Raw genomic sequence first — 18,026 nt, forward strand, 5'->3', positions numbered from 1 at the left:
ATTATTGCTATATATTACTAGAAAGGCATAATAAAAATATTTAAAAATGGTGTTCAAGAAAAGCAGTCATGATACTTGAAAATATTGATGCATTGGCTAAAAGTTGGTATGAGAAATAATGTTCATGATTTATGTTGACTTTAAGAAATAGCTAATAACATACTATACAAAGAATTATAGGGACAAGGTGGGTGAGGTAATATCTTTTATTGGACCAACTTCTGTTTGTCTCTCTCTCCAACAGAAGTTGGTCCAATAAAAGATATTACCTCACCCACCTTGTCTCTTTAATATCCTGAAACGGACGGATACAACTAAACTGCATATACAATTAATATTTTTTTAAATCACATATGGGTTATTAAGATTGCAAAGTCAAGCACTCAAAAGCTAGGAAATGCTAGAATTAAGGTTGCCTGTGCAACCTTAACTCCGTCCCATGATGCGTTATAGTACAGTTACATGATCACATTTTTTCCACAGGACTCCTGCCTCATTCAGTGCATAAAATTGGACAAAGCAGCAGCAGGATCCATTCTGTCTGCATCATGTCCAGGGTTTGAGCTGTGTGTGAAATAATATTGTTAGGCTGGTGCATGCTCAGTGATATAGAACATTGAGAATTTTTAGCATGAATTATTCAAAAACAAGCTGAATTATTCAAAAACAAAAACAACCCCCCCCCCCACACACAGAACATGGTAATTGTAAACAGTTTACAACTCATCCAAACCTGAATGGATTTACATGAGGCAATTTGTAAAAGGCACATCCCTGACTTCACGACTATCTTCTTGCCAAATTTCAAAATCTTCTGCAAATGATGGAAGTGCTAGAACTCCTTTTTTAAAAGTTGCATATTTTGTTTTTTTATAGCAGAATGTACTAGCCACTTTAATATAGTGTTTGCTGCTTCTCTTACCCTGTAATAAGCTGAGACAATACAACATATAGGTAAGAATTTTTGATTAGAAACAAAAAAAGAGACGTACGTACTAGTGGAAAATTTTGGGATGAAGGAATGTATCTGGAGATCTGCTAGTTACCTCTAATATTAGCTGGTTTTATGTGGGCCTATAAATGGAAGAATAAACCCCAAAGAGAAGACCAGGGCATATTTAATGTTAATATAGAATAATGCACTATAAAAACAAATACACAGTAAAAACTGCAGTTGGTAGGAAATTGAGAATCACTAAAACTACTAAGCATCATAGAAATAATCCAGGTTGAGTCTAGGATGTTTATTAAGTAAGGGCCCAATCCCACAAGTCTTACTTGCATGTGTAAAGATTACTCATGGATTTAATCCCATTGGCCTCAACGTGAGTAAGAGTTGCTGAATCAGCACCTATCAGTATTAGGTTTTTCTAGCAGGTAAGTCTCCCCAGCAAGATAAATCCAGTCATTAATTATACTCTATGTTTAAGGCCTAGTCTACTACAGGTTTAGGTCAATGTAAGTTGCCTTGCATTGACCTAGCTGTGGCAGTGTCTCCACTTAAATTTGGCTCCTGCTGACGCAAGTGCCTCTCTACACCAATTTAGTAACACCACCTCCCCGAGCGGCAGACAGTCACAGTCAATGTAATTAGGTCAACACAGTGGCAGTGAGACACTCCATTGCTTTTGTCGATTGTTACTGGCTTTCAGGAGCCGTTACACAGTGCCTGACACTGACAATACAATCATGTAAGCACTCCTGGTGAGGACGCACACTGCCAATTCAAGACGCCAAGTGTGCACCACACGTAAGTGATTTAATCACTGCGGTGGCTGTATGCCGATGTAATTTTGTGGCATAGACTTGGCCTAAATAATCAGCACATGTTATTCATTGTACCAACCTTTGTGGGTTTTCTGAAGGCACATAGGCAGATTGTTAATCAGTGTGAAGGCACACTTAGGCCTGGTCTACACTACTGGGTTAGGTCGAATTTAGCCGCGTTAGGTCGATTTAAAAATGAATGCGTCCACACAACCAACCCCGTTCCGTCGACCTAAAGAGCTCTTAAAATCCACTTTTGTACTCCTCCCTGGCAAGGGGAGTAGCGCTAAAATCGACTTTTCTGGGTCGAATTTGGGGTAGTGCGGACGCAAATCGACGGTATTGGCCTCCGGGAGCTATCCCAGAGTGCTCCATTGTGACCGCTCTGGACAACACTTTGAACTCCGATGCACTAGCCAGGTACACAGGAAAAGCCCCGGGAACTTTTGAATTTCATTTCCTGTTTGGTCAGCGTGGCAAACTCAGCAGCACAGGTGACCATGCAGTCCCCCCAGAATTGTAGAGCATAGAATGTTTCTACGCTCCCCCATCATCTCCGTCCCTGAGGTTATCACAGATTAGAAGGTGAAAAAAACGCACTCGTGATGACATGTTTTCCGAGCTCATGCAGTCCTCCTGCACTGATCGGGCACAGCTTAATGCATAGAGGCATTCAGTGGCAGAGGCCAGGAAAGAATTAAGTGAGTGCGAAGAGCGGAGGCAGGACGCAATGCTGAGACTAATGGGGGAGCAAACGGACATGATGAAGCGTCTGTTGGAGCTGCAGGAAAGCCAACAATAGCACAGACCCCCGCTGCATCCACTGTATAACCGCCTATCCTCCTCTCCATGTTCCATAGCCTCCTCACCCAGACGCCCAAGAACGCAGGGGGGGAGGCTCCGGGCACCCAGCCACTCTACTCCAGAGGATGGCCCAAGCAACAGAAGGCTGTCATTCAAACAGTTTGATTTTTAGTGTGGCTACAATAAGCAATCTGGCCTTGTCCTTCCCTCCTCCCCCACCCCACCCGGTCTACCTTTTCCGTTATCTCATTTTAAAAAAATTAATAAAGAAATAATGCATGGTTTCAAAACAATAGTTACTTTATTTTGAAGGGGGGAGGGTGGTTGGCTTACAGGGAATTAAAATCAACAAAGGTGGTGGGTTTGCATCAAGGAGAAACACACACATCTGTCACACCGAAGCCTGGCCAGTCATGACACTGGTTTTCAAAGCCTCTCTGATGCGCAGTGCGCCTTGTTGTGCTCTTCTAATCGCCCTGGTGTCTGGCGCGAAACGATTGTCTGCCGTTGCTTTCACGGAGGGAGGAGCGACTGATGACATGTACCCAAAACCACCCGCAACAATGTTTTTGCCCCATCAGGCGTTGGGAGCTTAACCCAGAATTCCAATGGGCAGCGGAGACTGCGGGAACTGTGGGATAGCTACCCACAGTGCACCGCTCCGTAAGTCGATGCTAGCCATGGTCGTGAGGACGCACTCCGCCGACTTAATGCGCTTAGTGGGGACATACGGAATCGACTGTATAAAATTGATTTATAAAAATCGACTTCTATAAAATCAACCTAATTTCATAGTGTAGACATACCCTTAGTTACAAATGAATTTTCAGAAACTCATTCATGCTAAGAAACTCTCCAAAAACCGCTTGCACAAACAGCTACAACTGCAATTCAACTCAAGGGAAGATGCATCTGCTTACAGCAGGCTGCGTTTGGCCCTAGCTATGAAAATCTGCTGTTCCCTCATCCAAACCATTTCACTAAAGGGATCGTGGATAAAGTTCTCATTTTTCACATATTGTGTGAGGAGCAACTGCTAAATATAACAGGCTCTAACTAGACTGTGTGTTGGGGAGATCCACAGAGATCAGGATTTCTTCTCTCCCTTACAGGCTGTAGAGTAGAGCAACTCTGAAACCATAATTAAAGCCTCAGGCCGACAGTATTCCCCACAGCTTCTGCACTGTCCTTTCAACTGGGAAATAGATGGTGGATCCATATAGTTACAGATCCAGGACCTCAACTCCTACCTAACCTCCAAAGACTGTGTGTGCTATGTTCCAGCATCATTCTCTACCTACATAAAAAAGCTATATGGGTTCTTCTGCAGCCAAATCTCAGCAAATAAATAAATTAGTGGAGATAGCCTATCTCCTAGAGCTGGAAGGGACTTTGAAAGGTCATCAAGTCCAGCCCCCTGCCTTCACTAGCAGGACCAAGTACTGATTTTGCCCCAGATCCCTAAGTGGCCCCCTCAAGGGCTGAACTTACAACCGTGGGTTTAGCAGGCCAATGCTCAAACCACTGAGCTATCCCTCCCCCATGGTTGTGGAGAGAGGAGCAGGACTTGCTCCTGGGTGACTTAAAGCTCTACTCAAGACAATAGGTCAGAAAATGCTGTGCTAGTCTTAGAGTAAACATTAAACAGAGGTCTCTGTGAAATAGAATTGTACTCTAATCCTGCAGATTCTTATGCACATTATTAATTTTACATGTGAATAGTCCCACTAAAGTCAATGGGACTACTCATTAAAATAAAATTATATGCATTATTGTTTGCAAAGTTGGGCCAAAAGAATCAACCCCAAAGTCCTTACAACCTGAGGGCTGTAATCCTACAAGGACTTATGTGACTGGTCCCACTGAAAGTTAAGTGTTTTGTAAGTGTTTGCAGAATCAGGGCCTTCATGAGAAAGGCACAGATGGACGGCAGGAGAGAGGAAGGCAACATGAAAGCAGAGTGATATTTGGCACATATCTTGCTACAGCTGCGATGTTTTTATTAGAATTTTATGAGCATGTTAAAATTTGAACTATAGAAACTGCCTCTATCTGGTAAGTGGGGCATTGGTTTTAAATCAGTGGGACTGTTAAAATAGTAAGTTTTTACACAATGTGAGTAAAGGTATTAGAATCTGGTCCGTACTGTTTACTTACTATATTGGGGGGGAGGAAGGAGCTAATGGCAAAATAAAGTCCCCACCAAAAGCTACATTAAAATGTGTACCAACTAAAAGCTATTCTAATGTGTGACTTTTAGGTTATCGGAATATCTGATTAATGAAAAGAGAACAGATTTTGCAGTGGAAGTATTGCTTCAAATTCAAGAATTTAGCCTTATTAACTTATAACTGACACTGATCAGGGATTTTTAAAAAATTCTTAATTTGAGAGATAATTATTTTAGCTGATTAATATTCTGCAAATTAAATTTGCTGTATTTAATGGGCCCATCACTTTGAAAACTTGTGAATTAATACATTCTTCATGCAGTAATCCACTATACTTTATACAGCTGAGCATCTTCACAATGGGTTACCTTCACAGTAGGCATTGTCCTCTCGAAGGGCTCTGAAACCATCTCGGCAGCTACACACAGCCCTGTCCTCTAGGTTTCTGCAGACAGAATGCTCCATGCAGTTATGTCCTTCAGAACAAAAGTTATGGCCTGTATGAAAACGAAAGTGATTGTTAAAAATAGGCTTGAAAGGATTCGATTTGTACAAGTGTCAGTAAACATCGATTTCACCAAACTGATGAAAAAATATTTCCATCCAAAATCATCAAAATTTACAGGCAGGCAAAGTAAGAAAAATGCAGCTTGAGAACTTATTAGAGTCCTACCTTAATGTGTATAAAATGGGAGACAGTGGAGCTGGAGCAGAGCTCCACTTAGATAGCTTTACGTTTTTTAATCTAGATGTCTGTCATTAAATATTTATTGTCACACAAACATCCACCACCACCCCCATAATTTCACACAACTGTTAACATTTAAAACAAAGAACTAACTAAATGCTTAAAAATAAACATCTACATAATCCGTCAAAATTATATATAAAAAAATATATAATTTTCAAGCCTAGTTAAAAAGAATCCAAAGATAAAACATCTTCTCTGTTGAATATATTCCAGTCTTTTCTCAGTTAGGCTACAGAATCCTACTCAGGAAACTATTTTTCTTAGGAGACACACAATTTACCTTGATATTAAGCATGCAGCATCTCAGGGGAGTAGTGTAGGCTACAGAGCTTGTCATCTCTTGGCCTTAAGTTCAACTCCAGGTCAGTGATGAAAAGAAGCTATTATCATCTGATGTCTGTTAGGTAGCATATTTAAATCCCTTTACCTTCTTTTTGTCAATGGTTATTTTTACAGGAACTTCAACTTTTTTCTTCATTTTTCTTATTAAAGTTGGAATTTATAGAAGTTGCTCAGTAACTCAGCAGCCCATTTACTAATGGGATTGCTTTCCTACAAGCACTTATTGTTCCCCAGGTATATTTGTAAAACCCATTCATATTCCCTGAAAGCTTTGGCTAACATTAACTTATTTTGCTTTTTTTGTTGCCCTTATCTTTTCCCTTCAAGCCTTAACTGACTGAATATTCTTGTATAAGTGCTACCTCTTGATATTTCAATAACGTTTCCTTTTTAATCTTATTATTAGCAGCTCCTCTTGAAGTCACATTGACTCCTTGTTTCTTTCATTCCTCTTTTTAAGAGAGATTTTTTTAATGTATTTTTAATAAGAGCCTCTAGCTTTCTCCCAAATAGCGGATTTTAAATGAGTCTTCCCATTCACTTAGTAGATTTCTTAATTCCCCAAATTTGCTTTCCTGAAATCCAACACCACTGTATTGCTATACTTGGTGAGTCTGTTCTTTACTGTGATGAATTCAAACAGGTTATGGGTGATTTTAAGCTTCCATATAATTTTCACACACTATATCAATATTTTGTACAGTTGGGCTGCACTACCTTTTCTCCTTTTTATTAGTGTTGTCAAGAGATTAAAAAAATTAATCATGATTAATCGCACTGTTAAAGAATAATAGAATACCACTTATTTAAATATTTTGGATGTTTTCTACATTTTCAAATATATCGATTTCAATTACCACACAGAATACAAAGTAGCCAGTGCTCACTTTATATTATTATTTTTATTACAAATATTTGCACTGTAAAAAACAAAAGAAATAGTATTTTTCAATTCACCTAATAAAAAATAATGTAGTGCAATCTCTTTATCATGACAGTTGAACTTACAAATGTAGAATTATGTACAAAAAATAACTGCATTCAAAAATAAAACAATGTAAAATTTTAGAGCCTACAAGTCCACTCAGCCCTACTTCTTGTTTAGCCAATCGCTCAAACAAACAAGTTTGTTTACATTTGCAGGAGATAATGCTGCCTGCTTCTTGTTTACAATGTCACTGAAAGTGACAACAGGTGTTTGCATGGCACTGTTGTAGCCAGCGCCGCAAGATATTTACATGCCAGATGTTCTAAAGATTCATATGTCCCTTCATGCTTCAATCACCATTCCAGAGGACATGCGTCCATGCTGATGACGGGTTCTGCTCACTAATGATCCAAAGCAGTGCAGACTGATGCATGTTCATTTTCATCATCTGAGTCAAATGCCACCAGCAAAAGGTTAATTTCTGTAGTTTCTGCATCAGAGTGTTGCTCTTTTAAGACTTCTGAAAGCATGCTCCACACCTCATCCCTCTCAGATTTTGGAAGGCACTTCAGATTCTTAAATCTTGGGTCAAGTGCTGTAGCTATCTTTAGAAATCTCACATTGGTACCTTCTTTGCGTTTTGTCAAATCTGCAGTGAAAGTGTTCTTAAAATTAACAACACGTGCTGGGTCATCATCTGAGATTGCTATAACATGAAATATATGGCAGAAGGCGGGTAGCCAAATCAGGAGACATACAATTCTCTCCCAAGGAGTTCAGTCACTAGTGTAATTAACACATTTTTTTTTAAAATGAGCATCATCAGCATGGAAGCATGTCCTCTGGAATGGTGGCCGAAGCATGAAGGGGCATATGAACGTTTAGCATATCTGGCATGTAAATACCTTGCAATGCCGGCTACAAAAGTCCCATGCAAACGCCTGTTCTCACTTTCAGGTGACATTGTAAATAAGAAGGGGTCAGAATTATGTAAACAAATATAAATGTAAATGTAAACAAACTTGTTTGTCTTAGCGTTTGGCTGAATAAGAAGTATGACTGAGTGGACTTGTAGGCTCTAAAGTTTTACATTGTTTCATTTTTGAGTGCAGTTATGTAACCAAAAAACAAAACAAAAAAATCTACATTTGTAAGCTGCACTTTCATGATAAAGAGGTTGCACTTCAGTACTTGTATGAGGTGAATTGAAAAATAGTATTTTTTTGTTTATCATTTTTACAGTGCAAATATTTGTAATTAAAAATATGCGAGCACTGTACACTTTGTAGTCTGTGTTGTAATTGAAATCAATATATTTGAAAATGTACAAAAACATCGAAAATATTTAATACATTTCAATTGGTATTCTATTGTTTAACAGTGCGATTAAAAGTGTGATTAATCGCGATTAATTTTTTTTAGTTAATCGCGTGAGTTAACTGCGATTAATCAACAGCCCTACTTTTTATTATTATTTTCAGTGATTTAATTGCTCTAGACTTGTTAAAAAAATCAGTATTAGGATTAGCCAAACAGTAATCTTTCACTATTCTTTTTTCAGTTCCTGCTTCCTTGCACAAGGCTCCTATAGTACAATGCACAGAACTGATCAGGGTTCAGGAGGGACCTAGTTTGGTGTGACAGGAATGGCTGAGTAGTGCAAGCTGGGGTGAGGCTGCCACCAGGAGAAACCCAAACCTGTCAATATGTAGCAAAGACCTATATTCATGCTCAATAAAGATCTCTCTCCCTACAACTCCACTTGCCTGCTGCATCATTTCTTGTTAATGAAACATCCCCCATCTTCTTCAACTTTTCAGTAATGTTTATGTTTGCATTTAAAATAGAAAAAAATTAGAATCTGCTTGGAGGTCATAGTCAGAGGTGTGGAGGTCACTGCTGTTTTGGCCTGGGGGATGGGGGTGTCTCTGCATGCATGAGCCCAGTCTGAAGGCGTAAGAGCCAGGCAGACCAGGATCGGAGGAGCAAAAAAATCAACAGTATAGGCAGAGAGAACTTTGAACTGCTGATATGATAATGATACTAACTTCATGTCCCTACCATGGTAACTGAGGCACACTTTTTTTAAAGGACTACAATAATACCCTCCATGGCATGGTTTGTTGCAGTAGTGTACATGTATTTCACAACTTCCCATTTATTTTTATTTTTTTAAACTACCACACTGCTATTCTGTGAAACAGGAAATTCAGGAGCAAAAATTCCTACATTTTAAACAACATTAAGGGCCATTCATTGCTCTCAGCACATCTCACAACTCCCATTAATACTGATGGAGTGCTGTGCACATCAAGTCCAGTATTTGGCCCTATAGCTGATAAACGGCAGAGGCCACCCTTTCTCCTATTTTTTTTTCTTCCTCACAGAAGTCTGAAATAAGGACAAAGTGTCAGCCTTTAGTTTTGGATTTCCTGGCTTTTATCAGTTTGTATCAGAACCTTAGCATTACAGAATAGTAACTGTACAATTTTCCACTGATCAATAGATCTCCACAAACTACAAACCAATATAGGAGAATATGTGCTGCAGATTAATACTGTATCAAAGTATGATTTTAAGAATAAGATCCATAGCTCATGAGAGACAAGGCTAGGATGATCCATTCAGGATTGAAAATGTTCAGAAACAAGCACTAAATCCATCAGCTATTAGATTTATTGAGCTTGAATCCAGGCTCAATGAGTGCAGATTTTTTTTTTTAAGATTTACTGTAAGTTTTTACCAGGAAAAAAAATCCCTTTTTACTGTGATTAGACCTCAAGACCTTAGCACACTTCTGTTAAGTTCTTTTCTTCCATTTTAGTCTTATCTCGCTTCAGGATGTCATTAATCATATCGTTTGTGTCTGTGTAGCATGCACGACTTGCATGTCTCCAGTATTCCCCAAATCAATGTATATCTAAGCCAAGCCAAAGAGTGTGTTGGCTTGTTTCCTGCTAGAACTCAGTTGATCACAGTTTAACTATTGGAGAAATAGGAACAGACTTTCTGCTTTGAAGATGCAACTGCTCACGGCTGGGAGGGTACCAATATTACCCGGTATTATAACAGTACGGCACAGAGCCCTGGGCAATTCCTTACATCTCTATCCTTGCACTGAAAGTCCAGGCACATTCCATCTGTTTGGCCTACGTGTAAAAATTTAAGAAGTGCAGTACAATATAGTTCCCAAAGCTTTTGATTCTATATTCAGAAGGCAATCTAAAAGTGCTAAGAGAGGGAAATGATACAAATTTACTCTAATTTTCTATAGATCTGCAAAGCACATGTCCACTGCAGAAGGGCCTTTAGGGATGTGTGTGTGCGCGCGCATGCATAAATGAAGCACTTTAAAATGGTGACATCAATCATGTATAATCCCTTAGGATTTCTCTTTTGTATGAAATACAAGAATGCTGCCAGCCCCGTTCAACAAAATTTACATTATTACACCTCATTCAAACAAGTTTTCAGACTCCTTGATGTGTACATTATCTATTCAGTTTTACAGTATCTCCAATAATGAAAAAGATGTTTTACTCCAAAACTATAAAAAATTAATAAAATGATGCTGCACATTACATTGAGCACAGGCAGATCCTGCTATTTTCTTACCTTTACAAACTTTGCAGCAACTGTGAGACAAGGAGATTTGTTGAGAATCTGGGCAGTTCAAGGTTGGGCAGTCCGATTTTGTAGTGCGCTGCATTTTGTGGTCCTATTAAATTAAGGTAATTATTCAATACTGGAGATAACAAACGCGGCTGAATAATGCCTTTATTTTATTTATGCATTTAGATTTATAACAGACAGACAGCAAAAGGTGCCTATCTCAAACTCCAGGTACCTCTGACAATTTGAAATCACAACTAAACTTAACAAAACCAGCAGACACCTCCACTATATAGCAGAAACCACACCTATTTAGTAAATGAAAAATAAGGAAACATTCCTCATCCTTCCCCAAAATTATCCTCACGCAGCTTCCCTGTCCTCATAAGCTTCTCCAGAAATCATGCCTATAAGGTCAACAAATTAGTTCTCTTACAGACTGCAGGGGATCAAAGCCAGGGGGACTGCACAAATAATGCCACGCTAGCAGCTTCCTTTCTTTTACCTTAAGGGATCTCTAGCCTGAGTACCCTGTCTGATCTCAACTGTGGCCCTATGGCCCAAGGGAGAGGCAGTGGTATCTCATGAGGAGAGTGTTTCTTGAATAGACTGGTGCCAGGCCATTTAGCACTTCAGAGGTGAAAACCAGTACATTAAATCCCGCCTGTATATCCACAGGCAGCCAGTGGAGATCAGACAGAATAAATGTAATATGCTCATGGGTAAGATACCCGGTTTAACAAGCAAGCTGCTATATTGTGCTCCAGCTTTAGTTTCCAAATGGCCCCAAGTAGAGTGCATTGCAATGATGTAGTCTTGGAGACACAAAGGCACAAATCACAGCAGCACAACACCTTCCTGAAAAGCATTCAGAATTTTTCTTAGAATATAAAGCTCTGAGTGTGGATAGTACCTAACACATTGCATATACTATTGTTATATAGTTGGTGTTTCATTTAAAATTATTTTCCTAGGACAAAAATGAGGATGAGAAAATAACTCATCAGAAACCACTGCTCAGTCTTCACTGACTGATCTTCCCAGACTCCATGGCACATAACCAAAATGAAACCTGAACCTGTAACAAACTAAACTAGACCTTGAATGATACTGTATGTCACACAAAACACCCAAAAACCACCTAAAAGCGAGCACATTTATGTAAGTGTGCGTGCTGAGGATTGGCCTTTATAACAATGTGGTCTATTGCTAAACGTGACTGAAATGTTGCAGAGCTTCTTTGTTTTTTCAGATTTGAATGGGAAAATGTGCCTGACTGCAGCAACCAAGAAAAAAAAAGTGATTTTCCATGTTTATGCACAACAAAATCCAGAAGAATAAATTCCCTAAACTGCCCTGATAACATCAACACTGGCCTGCAAGCAAAAAATCAGTACCTATGCCATCACTCTCAAGTCTCTCTTGAGCAGAGGTCTTTAACTAGATTCTATTATGTGTAGAAATATGTAGGTAATAAAATAGCATCTGCTTATGGGTCCCCATTTTATCTACACATCTGACAGTATGTAGATTTGTTGCTCTGAAATGTCATTCCTAGTGTTGCTTTCTTGGCAGCAATAAGTATTTCAGTGCTTGAGATTCAGAATGTTTATCACCAAAGTTGCCATACAACATTTCTAAGAGCACAGTGAGAGATAAGTAAGGTGGCCAAATATGTACCCACTACCAATGGCAGGTAGAGTCAAGCCGGGTGTGCTGTCTCACTGTTCACTAATAGGACCTCATAATTTCTAACTGCAATAAATACAAGGCAGCACCATGCAGACTTTGATGATTGTTATTCATATACACATTGATCACCAATAAGGATTGTGTTGAAAATAGCAATTCATAGTTCTTAAAACTGTAGGGCAGATTAAGCTATATTTCCAGAATTACTTCAGACCTTATTTCTCTAGTGGCTGGTTTTGCACCTCCCCCAGCCCCTTGATTTCAATGTGACTAGTAGTGAGATACTCACAAATGACTAAGTCCATCAGCATGTATCCCTTCATCTATAGACCTAATTTCTAAAATAGATTTATTGACAAATTATAATCACCAGTTCATAAAACTATAGTAAAGTGGCACAGAAAGCAACTCTGGCACAATATCCTGCTGGAGGAGGTGACAGTGAGGTCCAAGAACAGATGCCCTCTTTCCAATAGAGGGGGAAAGGGTCTGGTAGATTCAGGGGAAGCACCAGCCATGGCACTGAGGCTGAAGTATTATCTGCCACATTTACCTGACATCCACAGCTTTAAGGAGCTGGAGTTGAAAGAGCCTTTGCTCCCATTCTGTTTGACAGCACAGTTTCTTCCAACTCAGACCTTGTGGAATGTATATTCTCTTGCATATGGCAGTTGGACTCTGAGACAACATTACAATAAGCCAGAGGTGAAAGTAAGCTGGTACACCCCAGTACGGCATACCGGCAAGAGCCGGTGCGCCGTACCGGGGTGGCTCGGCTTCCCCAGGCAGCAATTTAAAGGGCCTGGGGCTCCCAGCAGCGGCTGGAGCCCCAGGCCCTTTAAATTGCCGCCAGATCCCCGCTGCTGGAGCCCTGGGGTAGCGGCAGCGGGGAACCGGGGATTATTTAAAGGGCCGGGGCTCCCACTGCCTCTACTGCCCTGGGCCCTTTAAATAGCCGCCGGAGCCCCGCCGCCGCTCCAGCAGGCTACGGCGGCTATTTAAACTGCTGCCGGAGCCCCCGGCTGCCGCTGCTACCCCGGCGGGGGAGGAGAGGGCGGTACAGGGTGGGCCGGGGCTGGCTCTGACCCCCCCATCCCCACCCCTTCTGCCCGAGGCCCCGCCCCTTCCGGGGGTCAGACCTGGCCCCAACCCAACCCCATACCGGTAAGTCCCTATTTCTACTTTCACCCCTGCAATAAGCAGACAGGTCTTGCCTCTCTTTCCCCCACTAGAAAAGCACACACAATTCTTCAGCTCCACCCTGAAGCATGCATTTCTCTAGCTGATAGCAAGCTCCACACCTAGGGAAGCAGAGTAGCATTCCACCTTGGTATCTCTTTGTGCACTTTCCACCTGTAGACGCACACTGAAGCATTATGCCCTTAAATTGCATTTCTGCTCTCAAAAGTGACTGGGTTAAAATGATATTGTAAGGCTCAATGTTTAGTGTGTCTGACTCAATATCCAATACGCTCCATTTACAAGTAGAATGATAGATTATCAAACTGCCAACCCTCTAAACACAACCTGAGATTTGACAGTCAAGTGGCATTCTTTCCTTCTCATACATCATTGCAGGCAAGAAATATCCTGTGGGCCAAATTCTGCTCTCATTTACATTTGTGTAACCCCCGTGTAGCTGAGCACAAAATCTGGAGAAAATAGGGCTGCACAGATATAAAAGAGAGCATAATGTGGCTTGCAGGATATTTATTACTGATGATAGTGTATAAGAAATAAAAAAAGAACCCAGCTCAAATGTGATATCCCAGGTTGAATTTTCAGGATTGGCAATTAGAAAAAATATTGATTTGTAAAATTTGATGTGGAAATCATCTGGACACAGTAAGCATGGAAACCCCTTGATGCCCTTTTAAAAGTCACGTTTCAGACTAGATACATACACATTTGTATTCATCAGGACCTTATAAGACATTTTAAACAGATTTATTGAAAGAAAAGGGTTCCATCAATGGTGTTCTTACCTTGCACTCAAAAAGAACACAGTCCCCTGAATTTGAATACACAGTTTCTCTCTGTCCTTCGAAGTAGGTTCTGCCTTCAAATATGCACACCGCTATAGGATAAAACAGAACAACCATTTGAAAAGAGAAGAAAGTTTTCAGTACTCTGGCTATAAAATTGGCTTATTTTCTTAAAGCTAAGTATATTTCAAAATTAAGTGATCAATTCAACTACAAATATATTCCATTCCAGGACACAGGAGTTTGGACAGGAGCAAAAAAGAACTGAAGAGGAGAGCCAAGAGAAGAGAAGGCCTCAAAAGCTAAGGAAGGAGAAGGTGTCAGGGAAAAACAGAGCATGGGAAGCTTGCGAGAGAACAGAGGACAAAATAGAGGCTGCAAGTCTTGGCTAGGAACAAATCACTGATGACCGTAGTAAGAGCAGTTTCAGCCATGTGCAGAAGATGGAAACCAGGCTAGAGGGGATTTAGTGGAAGGCAAGTCAAGGTAGACAGTCTGAAGTGCCCATCTGAAGAGCTTACAGGTGAAAAAGAGAAGGATGATAGGATAGTTGGATGGAAAGACTAATTAAATACAAGTCTACCCATCTTACATATTTATGTATGAAGGAGGCAAGATCAGCATCATGAATGCCTTATTAAGTGCTAGTATCACAGGACACAGGATGTGAATGAACAAAGTGCTCCTTGTGATCCCAGTGATTGTGCTAGTATCCCAGTGGTGTTCCATATATTCATGTGGTATGTCTGCTAGTGTCCTGGGAATAGCCTGATTCAAACCTTTTTAATTATTGATTTATTTTTTAAAAATAACCAGGGCATATTAGAATAAGATGTTAGAGAGTCATTTAGGGGCCTGATCCAAAGTCCACTGAAATCGACAGAAAGTTTCCCATTAGTTTCAGTGGGTTCTGAATTAGGCCTTAAAACATCAAATCCATCTCTTTGACAATGCAGAATTGTTACATACAGAATATTTTACAATGCTTTGTCCAGTCCTCTTTAAATGACTTGCTTGAGGGTGCTTCCAGCATTTGTTAGTGGAATAATCTCCCCTATCTAATAGATTTTACTGTGAGGTAGTTGCCTTGCTTTTCATCTTAAATGTTCCTTTTCTTAATGCCATCCCATCCCACAAATATTTAGATTCCTTACAACCCCAAATAATTTCTCTCCATCTGTGGTGTATGTTTCATGCAAATACTTAAACAGTTTAAAAATAAAACAAAACACCATATGGCCCACTTCTACACAAAGGTGTTCTCTAAGAACAATCCCTCAAAGGCGACTCAGAAACAAGCACACACATTGTACCAGTCCATTAAACAGGTCTAGAGTGTGTAAACCATATGCACTAGATTGCATTTTGCGTGCTATATAATCTAAATTATAATTATTTTATTTTTACATATTATATACTTATCCCCAAGACCATATTATAGGGCCTGCTCCAGGCCTTCCAAAGTCAGAGGGTGAAATCCTGGCCCCACTGATGTCAATAGCAAAACTCCCATTGGCTTCAGTAGGGCCAGCATTTCATCCCACAGGATTTTGACTATTCCAATAGAAACAGAATTGAGCTCACAACATTCACATGTAAGTCTCCTCACTTTTGTGCTAGTAAAATCTCAAGCTTGATGTTGGATTAGCATACATTTATAAGAAATTTCATAGCTGTGTTACTGATCCATCTAATACATGAATATGTGAAATATACTAAAGAAAGGGTGACTGCCCTTTGTATGTATAAGTACATTAATGTTAATTAGAAAATTATTAAAATAATGTCATTGTAAAGGCTTTCTAAATTTTTTATTTACAGATGAATGCACTTCATTGCGGAAGACTGAAAATTGAAATCTCATCATTTAAACTTTTTTTGTTGCATTACAAACTTAAAATAACTGATTTTTATGTACTTTCTTTTCTGTTGAAATACAGCAGTTAGAAATGTCAAAGAACTAATTAGAAATACATAAGAAGTTTCCAAAGAAGTGTCATAGGATTAATTTTTAAAAATATGTAATATCTGTTAAAATCGGCTGAAGGCTGTTTAATGTATGTATCCATTTGTATTGATTATAAATTTTTAATTTAACTTTCACACTAAGAAATATGATCTTCAGTGTTAATTAAAGATAATATGGAATTGAAAATTAACCACATCAATTTCTAACATTTTCTTTTGTGTTAATAATAGCCAAGGGAATATTTATTTTAGGATAATAATTTGATATAACATCTAATTGCAAAAAATTGCACGCTTACTGAGCCATCACATGTCTGAATGACAATCACTGTCAAGGAAACATACCCAAAGACATATGCTCCAAAGCCTAGTGTTCATATTCAGAGTATGTAGGAGGTTCATTTTCAGCACAGTACACAAGGAGTTATCTGCAAAAAATTCCTCCCATTGAAGTTAGTGGGGGCGGCACATCTAATGTCTCACTCACTACATTCAAAATGAACATATATTGTAGGTTTCCTTTGAAACCTGCTGAATACTAAAATTTTTAGTTGTAACATTGGTTTCCTCAATTTCCATACGGGTAAAACACAAAAAGTAAGAGGATATTTCATGGACTCATGCAAACTTCTGACTGCTAGAAGCTGGGTGACACAGGATGGATCACTCGATAAGTTGCCTGTTCTGTTCACTCCTCTAAAGCATCTGGCACTGGCATCAGATACTGGGCTAGATGGACCATTGGTCTGATCCACTATGGCCATTCTTATGTCTAGAGTGGAAAGAATGCCTGTAGAGCTCGTTATATTCCCTTTCCTCCCACCTTAATGGTCCATGAAAGAGAAAGATAAGGATCAGGTGAGAGAAAAGAGGGGATTTGGGGAATAAGGGGAAGATTAAGAAAAAGGGGACATTGTGGTTAACATTCTCCCTCCTCTTGCTAGTTAAACAGCATCGGAGGGATTCTGTGCAGAGAGGTGGAGTTTGTTGGATGAACTGTTGGACCCTCAAGGTTCTTTGGTAATTGGGCGTGCCTGGTGAGTTGTCACATGAAATGTTGAGGCACAAAAGGTTCCACAATATTTGGACAGTTCCCTTCAATGAGAACTAGGGTGACCAGACAGCAAGTGTGAAAAATCAGGACGAGGGTGGGGGATAATAGGCGCCTATATAAGACAAAGCCCCAAATATTGGGACTGTCCCTATAAAATCGGGACATCTGGTCATCCTAATGAGAACATACACCTGAGGAGGAAGAAGGTGAGGAAGTTCTTGTGCAGAGCACCAGCACCTAGATTCCTGTTTCTCTCATCCAAGCTAATCCAGCCAACAGGGCTTCCACAGCAACAACTCCACTGTCTCAGTGCCACTTTGTCAAGGCTGATATCAGAGACATTGGCGACTATGCCAATTTGCCAGTGAATAGTCTTCTCTCCCACTCCCTCTACAAAAGCTTTCATCTCCTTCCCTTTCTTCCTCCTATCAGTCCTCTTCCTCTATCCTTTGGCTGGCCACCCAGGAGCCCAAAAGACGCAGCATTCTGGGTGTGTCGGGAGTGACACAATGGGGTACATTCTTGCCAGTTTGTCATTATATTTAATGAAACTCCAAAGGCTTGTCCCCTTAGATGAACATTGTCCACACTCAGAAAAATGTGATGGTGCCAGACTTCCCACTCTCCACTTTCCTCAGAAGGCACTTGGACCCTACTTCCTTGTCAATGCAGTGTCACAGCATGTTTTTCCTTCTTCCTGCCAGCAGATGTCACAAGCTTGTAGGTGTCCCATGATGATGGGGACTTTGTATTTCTATTTAGCTTAGGAAGTCCACGAACATGAACATCTGGACCATAATTCTGTAACTGCAAAGTCCAGTGAAGATTTAACTTCTACCTGGCTAAACACTTCCCAGAAGGAGATGAGTGATTAGTTTGTCATTGGTAACTCTTTGGACCATATCACAGTTCATCTTCTAAACTCCTCCTATTCCAAGGGACTATTGCATCA

At 40.0% G+C, this 18,026-nt stretch overlaps 1 protein-coding gene across 2 annotated transcripts in view; it reads right to left on the reverse strand.

Moving 5' to 3' along the window:
* The window catches only part of NELL2 (neural EGFL like 2), a 225,240-nt gene that overhangs the window by 109,910 nt on the left and 97,304 nt on the right, over positions 1-18,026 (reverse strand). For both annotated transcript variants that reach the window (XM_065405280.1, XM_065405271.1), the window contains exons 10-12: positions 14,053-14,144; positions 10,379-10,481; positions 5,111-5,239 (exon numbers count right to left, since the gene is read on the reverse strand). In XM_065405280.1, coding sequence (XP_065261352.1) covers positions 5,111-5,239; positions 10,379-10,481; positions 14,053-14,144 — 324 coding nt within the window. The remainder of the gene's footprint in view (positions 1-5,110; positions 5,240-10,378; positions 10,482-14,052; positions 14,145-18,026) is intronic.

The sequence above is a fragment of the Emys orbicularis genome, chromosome 1, assembly GCF_028017835.1.
Source record: "Emys orbicularis isolate rEmyOrb1 chromosome 1, rEmyOrb1.hap1, whole genome shotgun sequence".
NCBI lineage: Eukaryota > Metazoa > Chordata > Testudines > Emydidae > Emys > Emys orbicularis.